The sequence below is a fragment of the Danaus plexippus genome, chromosome 24 (genome assembly GCF_018135715.1).
Source record: "Danaus plexippus chromosome 24, MEX_DaPlex, whole genome shotgun sequence".
In the NCBI taxonomy this organism is placed as follows: domain Eukaryota; kingdom Metazoa; phylum Arthropoda; class Insecta; order Lepidoptera; family Nymphalidae; genus Danaus; species Danaus plexippus.
In genome coordinates, this window is record NC_083552.1 from 4,901,328 (window position 1) to 4,917,101 (window position 15,774).

General features: G+C 39.0%; 1 protein-coding gene, 1 long non-coding RNA gene and 1 other non-coding gene across 4 annotated transcripts; all 3 read left to right on the forward strand.

Annotated features, from left to right (window-relative positions):
• Window positions 1–1,150: 1,150 nt before the first annotated feature.
• LOC116775894 (LIM domain and actin-binding protein 1) lies at window positions 1,151–14,929 on the forward strand. 2 transcript variants are annotated; one of them, XM_032668920.2, is made up of 17 exons: window positions 1,151–1,308; window positions 7,412–7,558; window positions 8,381–8,547; window positions 8,804–8,901; window positions 8,984–9,055; window positions 9,373–9,532; window positions 11,326–11,423; window positions 11,664–11,821; window positions 11,960–12,017; window positions 12,101–12,256; window positions 12,583–12,695; window positions 12,971–13,126; window positions 13,195–13,360; window positions 13,435–13,595; window positions 13,683–13,828; window positions 14,108–14,186; window positions 14,268–14,929. In XM_032668920.2, exons 2-17 carry the CDS (start codon window positions 7,421–7,423, stop codon window positions 14,268–14,270), a joined length of 1,929 nt encoding a protein of 642 aa, XP_032524811.1. In that variant the 5' UTR covers window positions 1,151–1,308; window positions 7,412–7,420; the 3' UTR covers window positions 14,271–14,929. The 2 variants fall into 2 exon arrangements, with proteins under 2 accessions (XP_032524811.1, XP_061380255.1); XM_061524271.1 differs by lacking the exon at window positions 1,151–1,308 and adding an exon at window positions 6,794–6,812.
• On the forward strand, window positions 8,112–8,193 carry Trnas-gcu (transfer RNA serine (anticodon GCU)). The gene has a single exon. It is a non-coding gene; the product is annotated as a tRNA-Ser (tRNA).
• On the forward strand, window positions 9,539–10,950 carry LOC133319499 (uncharacterized). Its single transcript, XR_009753098.1, has 2 exons — window positions 9,539–10,090; window positions 10,494–10,950. It is a non-coding gene; the product is annotated as an uncharacterized LOC133319499 (long non-coding RNA).
• Window positions 14,930–15,774: the final 845 nt, after the last annotated feature.

A 15,774-nucleotide genomic window follows, 5' to 3' on the forward strand; every position in this document is an offset into this window, starting at 1 on the left:
AAAATAAATAACAACTTCAACTAGCCAAAAATCCGGAAAATATATAGCTACAAGTACAACAATATAACACTAACAAAAACTGCACTATGGTTCTAAATAACCCCATAAAGCATATGTTGAACACGCTAATCCCATCCTTATATAATGCAGTAAAATATCGCAGTAGAAGTCTAGCTATATCAAATGAACATACGTAAGAATTAGTTCTATTTTAAAGATAGTTTTAGAAACATTGCCAGAGGTAAGCTTATAGGTTTCTCATAAAGTGGGAAGAAAGACTATATGAAATTATATTTTACGAAATGATTGTGCTTAAAAACGTAAAATATTTTATATAATTCATACATAAGATAACAAAAAACAAAACATTTTCAGAAAACGAATGCAAAAACAAACAAACTTTTTAATAATGTTATAAAGCAAAATATTTAAAAGAAGCGCAAAACTTATCGTTAAACGAAAGCGAGCCGTTACAAATCATAAAATGTAATCGAGAAACCCCGACATCAAAATGATGATCCATAAACCTCCGAGCAGCTTCACGGAGGATTTATTTTAATAATTTATTGAGCTAGGATCAACGAACCTTTGTTCGAGAATCAAGAAAAGGTGTGAAATTATTCCAAAAGATACTACAAAACTTTACCCGCCTGTTTTAAAGAATACTCACAAGCCTTTAGTTGTTAAGTTCATTAAAAAGTGCATAAATCTTTCTTTTAAACATGTACTGCTCATAAAGGCATGAATCATACAAGAAACTCGATCAAATCTGATTAAAGTGAAATGGTCTTTCACTTCGCACTCTCCACTCGCGAATGTGATTACATTTTACAACTGTTCGTCATCTCGATCTGTACCAAGCAGCATTTTTAAATATTTGACCTATTTTTAGTCTGCTAATAATAATAAAAGGTAGGTAACGTGAACCTCTCAACTGCCGAAGAATTTCGTTACTGGTCAGTGATTAGTACCAAGTGCAAGGCGGGAGAATAATTTTTTTAAGTAGCAACACTCATATCAAAATTGAAATGTATCTCAATAACTTTAAGTAATTAAGAAGAAAATATGACAGATATGAAACTCATGATTTAATTTTATTATTCAAATGAGAAAATATTTAGTTTATTTTTTATAACGACTTGTTTACATCTTGATTTTTAAAACATTTTGTGACGGTAAATATAATCGCGAAGCTCGCAACACTCTGGACGAAAGTTTGACAGATCACAGTGCAGTGTTCTGTAGTGTACACAGTTAACGTGTTTGTGGTTCTAACTAACTTATTTTTATGTAGTGATATTTTTAAACGTAAGTTTTGAATTAAACTTTTATTTATTGTTGTAACTTATAAACATAATAATTAATGAGAAAGTTTTAAAGCATTTCTAATTGTATGCAATTGGCTCTTATACCGGAAATTGTTAAAGAGGGCTACGAAAAAGTAAAAAAAAAAATAAAAAGCTTTGTGCTCGTATCATCTGTTGCATTGCTTGCATTCCGATAGCATTACGTCGGGCTTTGAGTGGGTTCTTTATTGTCTTCTCGCAAATAATATTTAAAGAGAGATTTTCGTTCCCTTTGAATTCTTAAAATAGATTGCTGAGATGATGGGCCGACCGTAGGTATATTACTTAATAGATTCGTGTTTGTAGGTGAGGGTTAACACCTGAAATAAGAATTTGTTTTCGCTTCGAAATATTTCAAATTAGAATCTGACCCATTTCATACACACATGTTTATAAATATTTTTTTTGTGTAAACTTATCTGTGCTTCAAAAAATGTTCCCGCTATCAGGAAAACGCCTTTCTATATTTCAGAATTAAATTAGTTTTTTTATAAATATAAAAATTTATAAGCTATATGCTACATCGTAGATGATTTTTTTTAATTATACAAATTTAAAAGACAAAACCAAGTTGCGGTCATTGTTTTGGAGCCAAACTACTAAGAAGGATATTAGTTCTATCACCAACAGACTAAGTAACAGATAAAACCTCATTAGTACAATCAATAGTCTCTGGAATGTTCTGATAACAAAATATAACTATACATAACTCTACTTATTTTATTTGTGTGTTAAGAACTGACTTTATATACTCTCCGAAATAAATAAATAAGGGAAGCAAATAAAAAAAACTTTCCAGATATTTAGAAATAAAATGAAAATCATCCAGAATTCCTGTTGTATCACACCAAAATGAAATTACAAGATGAATGTTGGCATCAAAATTAATGGGTACCATATTGGACCCGTTTCAAACGAAACACTGTTTACGACGAGAGATATTTTGGATTGGGATTGTGTTACAAATGCACTTACAACCACTATGGACTTTACTTAAAACTTTCTTATGACATATACAATTACGAAAAAATATATATTTTGTTAATATGAGAGGAGATTTATTTAAAATATATCAATCAAGAATATGAGCGTAAATGGGAAATGCGTTTGAAAAGTAAACGTTAAGTATTAATATTAACTGTCACGAGTTATTCAAATACACAGCAATCCATATCCTGAGACCTGAAAATTAAAACCACAGTTACTTTCCAACGATATGAATAAAAATAACTTGCGTTACCTAAATTATCGTTTATAATAAAAACGCGACCGAATAATGTTTAACATTATTTACAGCTATGTCCCAGTTAAACTTCAAACATGTGGGAAAAAACATTTTACAATGTCTAACTTGACTTAACACGTCCGCGCTTTAAACAACACACTGTTTGATCTTGAATACAGTCTGGGGACATTGTTTTACCTGTCCTCATGGAATCACGTTGTAATATAATAATTTGGGGCCGTTTTTACTGGAAACGTATTTCTTAATTAAAGTTAGCAATGAATCTTAGAAATATTTACATTAAAATGACACAGTATAAGGTCGTCTGATAAATTTAAACTGACGGTGGCGTTTGTTGAACGTTAGTCAATTGCGTTGATTGATTTCGATTCAATTCGGACAGTAAACAAATAATAATTAACTATACACACTTTACTTGTCAACCCAACAACGGGCAAAGGTCTGGCATTAATCAGACGTATTTAAACTATATTAATTATATAATCTATAATGTAAAAATAACTAACCCTTTTTTTGTTTTAAATCATCATAGAGGTTGTATAGTCATGGTTATAGTCTCCGATTATCCTGTTTGTGTCTCGGACTAAAGTCGTTTTACCTCAAAAGATAATATATATTTAAATCCTTTTGTATACGTATATATGTCTGTTGGACTACATAAACAATTAACTTAAAATTAGTTTGAATTAACTTCTCCTTTTCCTGTTTAGTTTAGTCTTCTGAAGCTAACGAACTCTCAATAATGATATCTAGAGTTTAACCTTCAAAAGAAACTACTTTGTCCGGATACAAGGCGTTTTTTATTATTATGTAAGTACAAAATCCCGACGTTTCGGTTCCTTAATCCTTCACAGATTACAGCAACCCTAGTCTCGTTATACTGATACATCGTAAAAGCTCATCGAATATTCGTATCCTTAAAACATTTATATTGTGACCGATATTAATGTTAAAATTAAATAAACACGACTCCTTCCCCAAATGTCATCGTCTCTGTTAATAAACTTATAAAACCTAACAGATTTGTTAAGCCATGTAGCTCTCATAACGTGAGCCCGTGCTGTGACTCAGGGCGTATTAAACGTGTGTTAAGTCATAACACTCACGTATAAACAATAGCACTAAATGGCAAGTGTCCCTTTTACGGTCAACTACAACGTCTCTTAAGAAATTATATATGTACTGTATCTGGAACATTACACATATTAGAAAAGAGTTTATACAGTCCGATACGATTCATCTCTCTATAATAATAGTTCAGCTTTTGTGACTATTTCGCTAAAAACTGGATCATATTACATCGAATCAAACCGAATCTTGTCTATAATTAATTACTTGTAGAACTTTATCCAAATATTACAATTGTATTTTTTAAAAATATTATTCTCTGAATAGATCGAGTCCGTAGTCTGTAACCTTAGCCTAGATTCACAAATTATTTTAAAAACAATGACACTTGTAAAAGATGAGTAAATACAAAAAAAAAGAACGCTGTCTCATTTGAATGTTTCATTAACACCTCTTTTTTTGCAACTCTGCCAGATTTAATGTATTTTATTTAAAGAAGAAAAAAATACATAATCTAAATATGGCTGATTGCTGTTAAAATAAACTTGAATGCAGTTATGAAGATTACTTTTTTATTTCTTTTTTTTTTTATTACTTTCATGCGTTCAGTATTATTTTTATTTAAATTAATAAATAAAATATATAAAATATATCATTTCATTTTGATAATTAAAAATCATCTTACGAAACGAGTTATCTTACGATAAGTGCAATATGATTCAGCACGTTCCTGTCACGACGAATAACGACTTACAATACTCAGTATCGTAAATAAAACATAACACTACATTATGAGCGGATTGTATCAAAACATTCAATTGATTCATTATATCAATGCTGTGTTCAATTAATTTTAACCAGTTTAATGCCACCATATCACCGCTCCTCAACCAGGAAACGAAGGAATATTCAGTGCGGTGCATTGTGACATAACTGGCGTCTAAAATTAGTTAATCTCATACGCCAGCGGCAGCGCATCGCAGGTGCGCTGGTGTTGCCATTCGATAGACACAGCCCGGTTTTCGGGTGTTGATCTCGCTGCGTCACCACAATTAATGAGATCGATGTCTATTTCAGTTAATTCATTCATTATATTAATTTTCTGTGTACACTCTAAATGGATGGAAGTAATTTTCTTAACCGTTCCCATATACAGTCAAGGTTATTGATGTTGCAACCGTGAGCGTAGATCTGACACAATTCTTCGCATACTAGTTAAAAGTAACTTAATGATGAAGTTATTTTAAATACTGTGATGTAATTAAATATATATGCATTAATAGACGAAGGAGTTTTTGTTGCAATTATTAGGAGAGACCCATAAATTATAAAATCTTAAATAACATTGGGTCTATCAAAATGCGTTTACCCTTTACCCTACATTATGTGTTTAATTATAACGACGGCGCTCTGCCAACCGGTCAGGTGAATACATTACGTTAAATACCATTCCGGCATGATTTAAATTACCTGTGATTCTCTTTGAACTGCTCTCGCTCTGAATTGCTTTGGTTTGACAAATTTATTAGCTGCACCTACAATAAATATAACGCATGCGAGTATATTCCTCCCGGATTGCTACTTAATAAACGAAACTAAATTAATGAAACATGTCGCATACGTGATACGCTTGAATATTTTCAAATGTCATGCCAATATCGGAATCCACTTCCTCAAAAAAAAAAAGGAAAATGTCAATATAAATAATGCATCGCTTCCTGTTGATCAAAACGTTCAAGTGAAAACAAGCCGTGGAAAATACATTAACATCAGAGGAAAGTAAGCAAAAAAAAAACTGGAATGCAAAACGCATCTACGCTTTCGCAATTAAAAGCAACAGTACGCCGCGCCGTTATGGAAGACTATCTGACCATAGCAATTGATCTGTTTTACAATTACTTTCAAACGTATGTCACTACTCGTCATACTTCAACTCTTAAAGTGTGCACTTTAATTTTGGCGTTAAGAAATATTTTTAGCAATGGAAAATATTATTTACTTTATGAAAATTAAATGTTAAACACCGGGAGTTTGTAAAACTATTCATATTCATAATTTCTTTTTAAATAGCAAATGAATAATTTGAAAATAGTTTGTTAAAAAACACCTTTTATCTCTGTTGGTACTCGTTAGGTTTATAAACAACCATCCAATGGTCTCACAATTACACCTAAATATAATGTATCTGATATTTTGGAATCTGTAAATATAAATTGAAATTCCTCAGTCCTGGCTGAGTTCCACCCACTCGTTCATAATATGTATTTTATACACAAGCTGTAGCTGCGAACATCGGGAATTATATTTATTGATACGTTTAAGTCTAATAAAACAAACAATAATTACACCTGTTTTTGCATGATGGTTAGAACTGAGATGTTACAAAATAATATTTATTAAAAATATTATAAATATCCAGGCTGTAAAGTGTAAACCATTGCCTATCTAATTCTATTCCTTCAGTCTGTCTGTTCTGTTCTGGTTCTGTCAGGCAATTACTCACGTCACCTATATAATAACTAAAATGTAACACTAGTTAGTGTAGTAAAAATTAAATGTAAAGTTTTATTTTGAATTCCAGTGATATTAAATGTAATTAGAGACTCGCGCGCTTTATAAAGAGATTTTAAAGACGAACCGGATCACGGCTGTCATGAAATGTTTGTGGCCGTTCCGCGAACACATATACATGTCATATGAGACAGTTAATTTTTACTCGTTTCCCGCGCTCTTAGCTGTCAACAATGGCCGAAAATGATTTGTATAATATAATAGAGTGCATTGTGTTCCGTTTGCATTAAAAGTTAAATGTTCATAAATTATAATGTAAGTTATGAAATTTTCCGATTGTCGTGACAAATGCAACAAGTAAAAATTTTAATCGGCGACCAATTATTGTTAAATATAAACGGGAAGGGGATACAATGTGTCGAAATAATTTTGTTCAATTGAAAATAAGCAATTTAAATTCAGTTTTGTAATGTAATACAGATAGGTTTTTTTTTAATAAAATCTTGATTGAACAAACAAATGTAACTCAGCCGTTTTTTTATTCTTAAATAGACATATTATGGTGTTAAGAGTGCGAGATGTGTAATGATGAATCTTAAAGATAGCTAGTACCCAAGTCTGGATCATCGAAGCCCACACAGGTAGCTTTCAGAGCAATGCTATTAATACAACGTGAAAAGTTACACAGATCGCGTCACTGTATTGCTAATCTCTATTCATAGATGCTTTATCCTGTTTTATTATTAAAATCATTTTTTTTTCTGCAAACATTGTATAAGACTGATATAAAATATTTTAATCGCTAATTGGAATACTTCGTTGTTTGTATTAATTTTTCTCACACGTCCAATAATGAGTTTCTTAAATACTTGCAAGTAGGTAATTGTTTCAATATATTTGTCGAAAGAAAATGAGGTGTCGTATTGCAAAGTTCATTAGGACGAGTTAATAATAGACAGAAGACATGCGTCGTGTTAATGCGTGATTGATTCAAATGTTCGTTTATATATAAATCATTATCCCTATTGTTATAATGTGCTAATCGCTTAGCATAAACTAGGCCTCGCTTCGGTTGTGAATGAAACAAGAATCTCAATAAATTTAAAATAAACATTGAATACTTATAAATATAATTATTTGCAGTGTTAAATAAAAATTTTCTTATCGATACTTGCTATTAGTTTTATCAAATAAATTTAATTTTGTTGTTCAATTGTCTTTAAATGTGTTTCTTGTGCAGTAAAACAAAATGGCAACAACAATGGAGGCGTCTCAGTCTCTCATCCAGTCGGAGTCCAGAGTCAGTTACCAGGAGGTGCACGTCACGGAGAGGACCAAGAAGAAAAGCAAGACACGACGGCATAAGGACGAGGGATCTATATCAGTGGTCAGGAAAACTATACTAACATGCATATAAAACACATTGCATCGTTCGGGCTTCAGTATGCAAACATTATACACGTATTAATTGTTATTAATCGCCACCGAACTCGGTAATGTTTTAAAAAGCTTATTTAGACCTAACAATAAGTATTGTTATTACACACTCTACTCAACAAACTGAACGCCGATCGCGATTAATAGCTCTATTATTATTACATGAACAAGTGCGAAACATCATCTTAAAGTGGCGCCATCTGTTGGTTGAATGATGCCGTTAATGAATATATTTTGGGTGTTCATAATCCAAATGTAGATGGCGCGTTAGCAATTTAAAAACTTCCATTATGATTTCGTTAGATATATATTAGTATTCATAAATATATTTAAATCATTTTTTTTTTGGTATTTTTATAATAAGCTCAATGATTTTACTTAGTCCAGTTGAAAATAAATATAATATTAATTTGTGTGGACAAACATTGCCGTTATAATTTCCTTAACATTTGGGGATCCGGAGTCGACCCGTTCCGTTCAACTATTTGAAGGCGGTGTCACAAGACGAGGTGGCCGAGTGGTTAAGGCGTTGGACTGCTAATCCAATGTGCTCTGCACGCGTGGGTTCGAATCCCATCCTCGTCGGATGTTTTTTGACACTTTTTTAAATACATTTTTTATTAAACTACACTTTAACAGTTATTTACGTTTTTTATATTCATTATAATTTATATTTTGATTTTTTTTTATTTTCCTTAATCGTAGATAAAAATTATAAGAATTCTATTTTAGTGTTACGTTCTCATCCCTAATAATGTCAAATTCCCCACAGTCCAAGAGCTCCGAGAAGCTGTTCAAGAAGATGAAGGCGGCAGAGGGAGACAACCCGACCTGCGCCAAGTGCGCCCGGCCCGTGTACGCCATGGAGAGGGTGAAGGCGGAGAGGCGCTCCTGGCACAGGGACTGCTTCAGATGTGTGCAGTGTGACCGACAGCTCACGTACGACACACTCACTCATAGAACTCGCCACAGGTCCACATCCCTACTGGAATACGGGCCGTCGGGAGGATGTCGCTCATGATGAAGGAATTAACGACCGGAAACGACCGTATCCAGTCGGCGACGCGGGCTTGTGGTGATACGTAGATACTAGATATACGAGCGGAAGGAACTGATATGCTGTATTTTTTCTTTACAATAATCGACTGTGTTGGTATTGTTTGTGTTTTATATATGTTATATGGTCGTCGCGCAGCGTGGAGTCCTACGAGAGCGACCACACCGCCCTGTACTGTAAGCCACACTTCAAGCAGCTGTTCGAGCCCAAGCCGGTGGAGCACGACGAGCTGGACGGTGAGTCTCGACCTCGAGTCACACACATGTAAAATGTCCGTGTTCTCAGTATCTTAAACCCTCGCTGTCTGTTCGTTTCCAGCGGCTCCCAAGAAGCACCAGATGATTATATGTGAGAGCCAGCCGGTGGAACTTCCGCCGGACGTCGTCAGAGGTCGGTGCCGTGCTCCTGATGACACCTCCTCATCTCATTCACCAGTTTACATCCACCTTCATCAATAACATCACAAACCTCATAAGTCTTCACTGAAAATTACAACTTTTCAAGAGATCATTTTTTGTACCTTTCATAGCTTTTTATTTGAACTAAAAGATCAATAAAATTTTCCTTGGATTCCATTTATATTACAAACTTTGTTGTTACACTGTCCAGAATAAACTGTTGGATTGATTTAAAACATTATGTATAAGGTTTCTGGGTTGAGGAGGTCGAGGTCGATTGTGAAATTAAAATATATGTTATACATCCAGCATCAGACAAACCCGAGCTGGGCCTGGAGGAGCTGGCGGCGCTGGACGTGAAGTCCAGGTTCCAGGTGTTCGAGAAGAAGAACACGGAGGAGGTGAAGAAGGAAGACCTGGGACGAGCGCCCAAAGGGAAGAGCGCCGCCGTACTGGCGAAGATGGCCAAGTACGAACACCACTCACCACAACACGCGACCTCACACTACACACGGACAGTTCGCAGTACCTCGAGCATTGATACTCGCCCGTCATAGTATCCTCGGGCTGGAAACGATCGGTTGGAAACGCGCCGCGTGTAGGGAGACGACTCGGAAGTCCGTCCACACTCAGGGACAGACATGAATACATCAATACTATGCAAATATACAGATCGCCGACTCCTGTACACGCGCCCGCTGCGGACACGCGTGGCGTGAAAATAATGCGTGACGAAAACCAACGTAACACTAACTCGCTGACCGCTCGGTCTGCTCTCCGACTATTTCCATTATAACACGCGTTCTATAAAAATCTCTCCAACACAACCGTCGACTCGCACAGAGAATATAAACCTTATCCCGCAAGGAATACGGTATATGTTAGTATTCCTGGAGTCTGCTATTGAAAAACTAATGTACTGTCGCGTGACGTCACCTCTCGGCAGTCGCTACTCGCTAGACACTAGTCAGTGTCGTGACCCGCGGTCCGAGCGTCGGGTGTGCTCTGTGCAGCGAGCGGGCGTGCGGTGAGGACGCATGCTAATATATTATATTCGACATATTGATGATGAATATCATTCTTCTTGTATAGCAGCAGCTCGCGACTTCGCTCGGAAAATATATTTTTGTTAATCATTAAATTTTTGAAAATAAAATACAAGCTAAATTACTCTTATCACATAAATAAAACTAGTGTTATTCGGATTTACTACGCGGATTTTATTATTTAAAAACTACATAATCCCGACGTTCCGGTTACTTTGCAGCAACCGTGATCACGGGCAGACGAGGTGTGAACGTGAAACGTCAGGATTATGTAGTTTTTAAATAATAAAATCCGCGTAGTAAATCCGAATAATACTAGTTTTATTTAAATGAATACTCGCGAAAATCTTAGATCTCATTATACTCTTATCACATTTTGCTCAGTCTAAATTAGCGTCGTCCAACTGAAGAAGAAGCGTCTCTCGTCGTTCACTCGATGATAAGTTAATAATATAATGTTACGAGACTCGCTCTCCGCCTGAGGGACTGGTCAAACTAGCGGTCACCTGACGCACAAGCGGGAGAGGGCCCGTCTAGTGAGTGTAAGGTGTGTGTGTTCATCCAACAGCGGGTGCTCTGACGTTACAAACAGACGCTAATTTTGTTTCATTTTGAAAAATATTGCCTTTACATACTCGTGTCGTACATTGTAAAATATTTTCTCTATTTTCGATTAATTCCAATTGTCATTAAAAGATAATATTTTAAATATATAAAAAGATATCCACGTCTCATGTTAAGAGTGAATATTTTTTTCCAGACGCCTCTAGATATAAATAAACTGACATTTCAAGGAGAAAATACAAGAAGCGGGTCGATCGCTTTTATGAAAACGCTATTTTTGTACTAATGAAAATATAGAACTTCTGCGAACAGACCGGGCTAACCTGACCGGAGGACGTCTGACGCGTGCACTGAGTTAAATGAATCCTGCAGTAATAAGTTCTCAATAAGAACACGTAACGCCATCTATTGCCTTGAAGAGTTAACTACATTAATTCAATAGATTTGTCACGACACTTATTACTGACTATGTTTACTTGTCTGCATCTCGTTTTGTATTTTCGTGTTCAGGAAAATATTAACATATAATTATGTTTATTATATTAACGTTATAAAATCAAGTCGTGTGTCATGGTCCCGGTGTCCGGATGGAAGTATTTTTTTAAATCATCAAATACTGAAGTTATTGAGTCTTTGTTATTATATTGTCCAGATTCAAAGCCAAAGGTATGGACATCGGCGTGTCGGAGGAGGCTCTGAACGGAGTGACCCTGGAACCCTCCTCCAGCGACCAGGAGGACGACGACGACGGTAACTAATACACACACACACACACGCGCCCGCACTAGTATATGGAGAGAAGAGGAGAGGAGTAGACTAGATCGTGCTAGTCCTCTAACAAGAAGTTGATAGATTAGAATTATAAGATTTTGTATAATCAATCTCTCCGGGTCTCTGTTTCACTCCTTGTAAATCAGTTACAAATATAAATTACTTTATTTGTAGCTCACATATAAGAAGGTCACATAACATATATTATTATACATCCAGATGACTCGGTATTGAAGAAGTCGTACTCCCACAAGGCGATGGTGGAGGCGCCCTCGGTAGAACTGTCCGAGCTGGTGGGCAGGTTCGAGAGACCCAGACCCTCCAGGCATCAGCAGAGGAAGCAGGAGATACAGAACATTAGGAGCAGGCTGTTCCTGGTAAATACAGAGGGGGGGGGGGGTGACACACAGGAGATAGAGATTCAAGCATCTCATATAGAATACCTTACTCTAAGATTATATTAAAACTCAATAGAAATAACAAGCGTATGTTATATCAGCTGCTGTCTGTTTCAGGGGAAACAAGCCAAAATAAAGGAGATGTATGAACAGTCGGTGCTACAGTGTGAACAGAGTGAGATACTCTTTGTATTATTATGATATATGTGTGTTTGTTCATTACACGTTAATGGGTGACCGTGACGTCATCGTGAACAGGTGTGACGTCAGCGGACAAGATCGCCAAGGAGCTGGAGGTGGACGCGGAGAAGGCGCGGGCCATCAAGCAGAGGTTTGAGAACGGGGAGATATACAACGACGAGAACCGGCCGCCCAGGAACAGAGACCTCGACGACAGAGCGCTCTTCGACGACGGTAGGGGTCAGCGGGAGTGGGCGATGCTACTGACACACGTGCGAATGTTTGAGGCTGTATGGATGTCTATTGTTACCTCACGCAAAAACTACTGAACTGATTTCGATGATTTACAGTGAGGTGGGACAGACCTCAGAACAAGACCGGGCACAGATCATCTCATCATGACAGTTGTATTGTGCCTGATGTCACGTGACACTAACACGTGTCGCTCTCACTCGACCATCACATCTATTGTTTGAACAAATTTTATACATTTGGTAGTCTAATATCGAAGTCGGCAGACACAGTCGCGGACTAAACCGAGTATTCCCAAACCCCGCCAGGTATCGCCAAGAAGTCTCGTTCCATCTTCCTGGAGCTGGACGCCAACGCCAAGCACGCTTCGCCCGGGACCCCCGGCACCCCCACCGCCGAGCCTCCAAGGAGGAAGGAGATAGTAAGGAAGTTCACTTGTAATGTACAGTTCATGGCCTACTCGTACTCACTAGTTACATTACAATATATTTGTGTGTCTGTGTATCTGTGCGTGTGTAACTTTGTCTATTTTAATAAAAGCTCAGTGACTTTGACGAAGTCTTCCTTAAGATTCAAGGAAATCGTTGCTTTGTTATTCTGGACGTATTATCCAGAAGCCAATACATCAAACTCTACTATGACCTAGCGGTTGTTGTTGAACAGTATGTTAATGTTGACTCCCGTGTCCGTCTGCAGCCCTTCGTGCCCAAGGACGTGATCCGCGCCGCCGACAAGCTGGAGGACGTGAAGATAGAAACCTCCGACATACACGACAGGTTCCAGTTCTTTGAGACTTACAAGCCGCAGGTGACGCGCAAGGAGTTCCGGGTCACGCCGCCCAGAGAACCACAGGTACGGCGGGCGGGACTGGCGGAGCGCGGGAGACGAGGAACGACATAACCCTGATATATGATCCACAGCGCCCCAAGTCACCCTCGCCAGAGATCTACCACGAGCCGAGTGTGGTGAGGAGCGACGAGCCTCCCGCGGACGCCGGGCTGGCGGCCAGCAGGCACACGGCGTCCAAGATGATAGACGTGTTCCGGAAGATGGAACAGGACAGGAACAGACCCGACGACTGCCAGGGTGAGATACTACACGCCGGGTAGAGCGGGGCGGGGCGGGCAGGTGGAAGAGTACTCTCTAACATTCACTTGCAGGTCCGAAGCCCCTGAAACGCTTCACGCCCCCTCCCCCGGGAGAGTCCGAGCGACACGGGAACACCAGCACCTCCTCCGAGTACAGCGAGGACGAGGACAGCGACGACGAGGGGCTCAGGAGGTACCAGCAGGCCCGGGAGCAGGACGAGGCGCTCAGACAGGTGCGGACACTGACGGTGTGGCGGAGAGACGGTGGAGGTATCGCATTGTCACTAGTGAGATATAAAAGAGCCGGCTTCTCCCCCCAGGCCCAGCAGTTGGCGCGCACCAAAAGCTTCAGGGACAGATTCGAGAACTGGTCAGAGAGCGAGAGAGACGCCGAGCCACGCTCGCCCTCCGCTGACCCGAGACACCTGCTGGACGACGGACAGTCACAGCTGGAGACGGCTAAGAGGTGACACCTGGACACCTGGAGCCGGCGGGGCTTGTACCGCTCTGACTACGTCTTTATAGAACTTTTATTGAGTCTCTCACAAAACATAAAGTACATGAACATTTAGTAGTTCTCTTCCCTCTCCCGCCACGGCCCTGCGTCCGGGCTGTGTAGTGAGCTAAGGAAACCATTAAGTTCTCACAATGAAATACAAATAAATATATTGGTCGCTACGTCCCGGGTCACTCGAGGACTGTACGTGTGACGTCCCCCTCACCTCACGCGCCGTTTCTGTTGCAGCCTCCGGGAGAAGTTCGAGATGATGAAGATGCAGACGACCGTCACCAAGTCCGTCACGCCCAAGGTCAACAGATTTGTGGTAAGCTGACGTCATCGGCCGCCACGCGCCCGCCCTCCGTCACAGTTCTAGTATTCGTTTCTCATGTCCGTGTTGTTCCAGTGAGCCGTCTCCGCCGCCCGCCCTGTACCAAAGCTCGTCCTGCCCGCGCCGAGTCCACACACGTCGTGTCGTCGGACTCCGCTCTGATATATTAGGATCCATTTTATTTACTTCTCGTATATCCGTGCGCTTACTACAAGTCCCCGACCCCACACTACGTACGGAGCGTCTGGAGTTTTCCGTTCATAAACCAAACGTTAAATGTTTTGTCGCCGCGTGCGTCGTGTGGGTCGCAGCCTCGTGGTAGGCGTGGCGTAGTGTAAGGGATCTAGTCTTAACGTATCGTAAGCTAAATTTAATTCGACGGATGTTATAATGTTGTTGTTGTTGTGAGTCCTCCCCGTGCGGCGCTGGTCTCCGAGCGCCGCCTGCACGGACTCGCGTCTTCTACGTATTTCACTATTCAGTCTCTACGCGTCTCTACAACAGGTTTATATATTCCCTTGTATTTAATATATTTTTAGTATTTCCGTCGCCCGCCAAGTCGTCTCTAACAGATGTTAACGAGTCCCGCGTCTTCCTCCGCGCTTCTGTAACTTATTGTTATCGTTTTATTATAATCATTATCTTTGTTTGTAATCTCAATAACGTTTTGTACTTAACGTGTCTCTCCTGTATGTTTGTACTCGGACTCCGAAATAAATAATAAACGTGATTATCTAGATACTGTTTACTTTGTTTCACCCCCGCCGTCACCGGCGACTGAGGTCGCTGACTTGATGACGTCTGACGCTGGCTTGATGACGTCGGAACTTCCTCGGCACAAGGCAGTTTCGTTTGAAAAAGAAATAAATAATTATTTTCCAATTTAAGGAACTGTGACGTAACAAACAGTTCCAGAGATTACCCTGAACTAACAGACATTTAAAAAATGGAATATAAGAGAACCTCGAATTAAAAGATATTATACAATATTATTTTTATTTGTAAAGAGTTTTCTTTGTCAGATTACAGCCACTACACACACACCTATAACCTGACACTGAAAATGTTTATAAAATGAAAAACAACTGGAAAGCACAACTGTTGCGAAGTGACCTCTCCGACCAACGAATGAGGCAATCGCCTTTTGTCCTTGACTTCTTCCTTTCTTTACGATTCTTTAGTTGGCCGGCCCTCGAAAGGAAACAGCCGCTGAGCTGACTGTGGTTAGGTTTCGGGTTCGTAGCAACAGCTTTCATCGCCTGGGACGATGTCAAACACAGCATTTGAGTCACTGCCGTTTAACTTATCTCACATTCGGCGACAGCAATCCATGCGAAGGTGTTGCTGGTCGTCGGCTAAAGTATGGGGAACCCATCGGGTGCAAAGCTCCCTGACGACTTAATATTCGTGTTATATTTTTGATCTTGACTCATACCAATGCCGAGGCGTGTCCGTATCTGCTGATACTCTCTTATCTTCCTCTACCATGCGTCGCACAGAACCGATGTTATCTCCTGTAGTCGCTGTTAAAGGACGTCCCTCACACGGATCATTATTGAGATTGCTACGTCCACGCTTAAAC

Coding starts and splice junctions, on each gene's coding strand:
- LOC116775894 (XM_032668920.2), top strand. CDS start 7,421: ATGGCAACAACAATGGAGGCGTCTCAGTCTCTCATCCAGTCGGAGTCC. Junction 9,056..9,372: donor TCCGCCGGACGTCGTCAGAG/GTCGGTGCCGTG, acceptor TTATACATCCAG/CATCAGACAAACCCGAGCTG. Junction 13,127..13,194: donor CGCCGCCCAGAGAACCACAG/GTACGGCGGGCG, acceptor TATGATCCACAG/CGCCCCAAGTCACCCTCGCC.